This window comes from Myotis davidii, unplaced genomic scaffold (genome assembly GCF_000327345.1).
Source record: "Myotis davidii unplaced genomic scaffold, ASM32734v1 scaffold535, whole genome shotgun sequence".
In the NCBI taxonomy this organism is placed as follows: Eukaryota; Metazoa; Chordata; class Mammalia; order Chiroptera; family Vespertilionidae; genus Myotis; species Myotis davidii.
The window spans coordinates 1,737,565-1,741,805 of NW_006286980.1; the positions used below are offsets into that span (position 1 = coordinate 1,737,565).

Sequence of the window (4,241 nt, forward strand, 5' to 3'; positions counted from 1 at the left end):
GGTTGTGCGAGGCAGCAATTTCCTGTGTTTACTTATGCTGCCATCTTGGTTTCTCCTGCTTATATGTTTTGATGAAGAATTCATTCAGATAGTTTGATCATTTTTAATTTAGCTGGGTTTTTTGTCGTTGTTGAATTTTGAGAACTTTTAAAATTTATTCTGGATACAAATCATTTGTTGGATATATGGTTTGCAGATATTTTCTCCTAGTCTGTGGCTTGTCTTCCTCCTAAGAATGATTTTGCAGAGCACAAGTTTCTAATTTTGATGAAGTCTAAGATACCAATTTGTCTCTTTATGATTATACTTTTTGTATTATACATAAAAATCTGTGCATTACTCATCACAAATGTTTTCTTTAAATACATTTTTATTGATTTTGGAGAGGAAGGAAGAGGGAGAGAGAGATAGAAACATCAATGATGAGAGAGAATGATCAATCGGCTGTCTCCTGCCTACTCCACATGTGCCCTGACCAGGAATTGAATCATGACCTCCTAGCTCATAGGTTGACGCTTAATCACTAAGCCACGCCAGCCGGCCAGTTTTTAGTTTTAAATGTAAAACCTAAAATTAAAGAACTTCTAAAAGAATACATTAAAATAATATATGTGCCCAGCTGGAGTAGCTCAGTGGTTGAGCATTGACCCATGAACCAGGAGGTCACAGTTTGATTCCCAATCAGGGCACATGCCTGGATTATTGGCTGGATCCCCAGGAGGGGCATGCAGGAAGCAGACAATAAAAGGGCACTTGCCTGGGTTGCAGACTTGATCTCCAGTGTGGGCTCATGCAGGAGGCAGCTAATCAATGATTTCCTCTCATCATTGATATTTCTATCTCTTTCTCCCTCTCCCTTCCTCTCAGAAATCAATAAAAATATATTTTAAAAAATATAAATAATACTCTAAACTCCATTTTGAGTTTCTTAAAAAATAAGTTGCAAAGTATGGGTCAGTGTTCATATTTTTACACTAACATCCTAATTGCTCCAGCAGCATTTGTTGAAAAGCCTATCCCCTCTTCATTGCATTGCCTTTGTACTTTTATCTGAAATCAGTTGATTTTATATGTGGGAATCTATTTTCGGTTTTGTTTTTTTTTTTATGTTCCATTGACCTTTGTGTCTGTCCTTTGCACTACAATACTCTCCTCACTACAAGTCTTAAAATCAGGTGATGAGTCTTACTTTTTTCTACTTTTCAATAGTTTTAGTTATTCTAGTATTTTGCCTTTTCATATTGTGCAGAAAAGAGTTAACATAGCAAGCCAGAGGCTATTAACATTAGAAGAGCCTGCTTGCAGATTTGGCCCTTGGCTGGCATCTGGGAATTTGGCTTTTATTTATTTACTAGAGGCCTGGTGCACAAAACTCATGCACTTGTGGGGGTCCCTCAGCCCGGCCTGTGCCCTCTCGCAGTCCAGGAGCCCTTGGGGATGTCCAGCTCTGGGGAGCAGGCCTAAACCCACCGTCGGACATCCTAAGCGCTGCTGCGGAGGCAGGAGAGGCTCCCATCACCTATGCTGTGCTCAGCAGCCAATAAAAACCTTTGACTCTAAGTCCTAAATGGGCTTTTCTGTCAATAGTATTGTACACACGTGGCTGTATTTTTGCTGCTGGTGGGAGTAGGCACTTCGTGTGAATCCTCATTGGAGGGAGAGAGCACAGAGAAAGCCTACAAATAGATTCCTCTCACTTTTGCTTTTCTGATCTGCTACGTATCCTTACTATGTTGCTCTAATGATTCTTCAATGTGGCTTTAACTTTATGTTTAGTCATTTGAGACCGTCCAGCAAATCACCAAACTAGTAGGTGGTCTTAGGACCCCCTAAACACATACATTTTTGAATAAGGTAAAGATGATATTGCTTTAATTGTATAAAACAATAGATTTAAAGGTAAATTATTTAAATTTATAAATTTCAAAGTAATGAACTATCGTACCTTTTCCTCTTCTTTCCAATATAACATCAGGACCAGTGTCTTTATTGACCTTGTGGAGTAATAGGATCAACACTGCCAATTCCAGAAAACACCAGGAGTTTGCTGGACGTTTGAACTCTGTTAATAACAGAGCTGAATTATATCAACATCTTAAAGAAGAAAATGGGTTTGTATTATTTATTGTTAATTGCCTTATAATGAGTTAAAATATAATCAATACTGCTTGTTTGTTATATTCAGCAATTTTTGTTAGTAATATTATGAATCAATACATATTAACTATAAAGAGAAAAAATTAACATCTTTGATTCTTAGTACTTGTAAAAGGCATGATTATTAGTATATTGATTGTAACTGAAAGTTTTTACTTCTTAGAGCATTTTTTCATTGCTCAATAAACATCATAGAGGGAAAAATCATAGAGAAAACTTAATATGTAATACTGACTCTATAAAATAATGGAGGAAAATATTTTTTGATTAAGTAGTACAATATTAGGAAATTTGTTTCAATTGAATAAATCTCAGGTTTGATCATTTTAATCTCCTTTTTAGAAGAACTTTCAATAATGTGTGGCAAAGGAACCTCTAGTGAAAAAAGAAATACATCTTTTACTAAATATCAGAAGTTTTTTTCCTTAGTTTTGCTTGCAGAAGTATAGTGGAAAAAGTGGCCTTTGAAAGGAAACTGGGAAGGTCACTTAATCTCTCTGGGCCTCAATTTTCACTATTCTGCAAAATGAGGAAGTGAGACCAACTAGAGCAGCGGTTCTTAACAAGCCCTTTGGGGGTCGAACAACCCTTTCACAGGGGTCGCCTAAGACCATCGGAAAACACAGATTGAATATATAATTACATATTGTTTTTGTAATTAGTCACTATGCTTTAATTATGTTCAATTTGTAACAATGAAAATACATCCTGCATATCAGATATTTACATTACGATTCATAACAGTAGCAAAATTACAGTTATGAAGTAGCAACGAAAATAATTTTATGGTTGGGGGTCACCACAACATGAAGAACTGTATTAAAGGGTCGCGGCATTAGGAAGGTTGAGAACCACTGAACTAGAGGAACCCTAACCTTCGTTCTTTTCTAAGGTGCTGATATTCTGCTTGATGAATATATGAGTTTAATTTCATATGGAAGGTATGTAAGGAGAAAAATATATGGATGGTTAATGTTTCATTTTACCTATTCATTTTTCGCCTCTGTTTTTCAGAATGGAGACAACAGAAAATGGAAAAGCCAGCCGGCAGTGAAGAGTGACTTGAGGAACTAAATTTACTATATTGCATAAATATTTTGGGCAGAATTTGATATAAGTACTTTTACAGCAAGATTGTATAGTTATGTTGCCTGGACTGGTTTTTACATTTTTAAGATATTTCAACTAACTTTATCTTTTTTGTATTAATTGTAAGATTGGCACATATGTCAAAAAAATACATTTGAGATTTGTCCTCCCAAATCACACAAATTTATTTTATGGTAAAAGGTTTTCCCTCTGGAAATGTTTTTTAAAAAATTCTTAGGCTTCTCTTTGCCAAATAAAACTATTAAAAATGTCTGAAATGCAAAATATTGGAGTATTCCTTTAGAAAAATATATTTATTTAATGACTGACAACTTTTAGAAATTAAAATTTATCAGAATTTAGGAAACATTTATAAAATTTTGCTGGTTAGTCTATAACATATCGTGCTTTTCAAAAAAAGAGTGTTGTAATTATTTTTATGTTGCCCATTTAAAAACAAAATTTTCAGGTAGTTGGTGTAAATTTATATTTTCTCATATTGGACAATGTTACCTTTTTTTTCTGCTAAAAATTTACTGTCCGTTGACTTTTCATATTGAAAGAGAAGCACAAAGGAGATTACAGACTTAGTGGAAAGGAAAGTTGCTAGGTTATTTGGTTTTCTACTTGAATAGAACCTTGGTCTGCTCATCTCAGAAATGTCGTGGTTATACTGTAAATGCTTGGTGACTTGTCTTCTTGTGCTGCTTCATCTGGAAGCTCATAACATGTTGTGAGAAACATGTTATTTAAATGTTGAATGCTAATTCTAGGCTTGTCATTTTTTCTTGAGTGTTTAGTAGAGGAGGAGAAAACTCTGTTTAAATATAGACTTATTATTTTCTATGAAAAAACTGGTGTTTATGTTTTTTTAAATTTGAATTTCTAGGTTAACATTGGTTAGTAATATAATATAGGTTTCAAGTATACAATTCTATAATACATCATCTGTATATTGTGTGTTCACCACCCAAAGTCAAATCTCCTTCTGTCAC

The 4,241-nt window shown here is 34.4% G+C and overlaps 1 protein-coding gene across 1 annotated transcript in view; it reads left to right on the forward strand.

Annotated features, from left to right (window-relative positions):
• ASUN (asunder spermatogenesis regulator) overlaps positions 1–3,531 on the forward strand; it is a 32,558-nt gene extending 29,027 nt beyond the window's left edge. The window contains exons 15-16 of the mRNA XM_015560765.1: positions 1,976–2,111; positions 3,172–3,531. Coding sequence (XP_015416251.1) covers positions 1,976–2,111; positions 3,172–3,211 — 176 coding nt within the window. The 3' untranslated portion in view covers positions 3,212–3,531. The remainder of the gene's footprint in view (positions 1–1,975; positions 2,112–3,171) is intronic.
• The last annotated feature ends 710 nt before the right edge of the window (positions 3,532–4,241 follow it).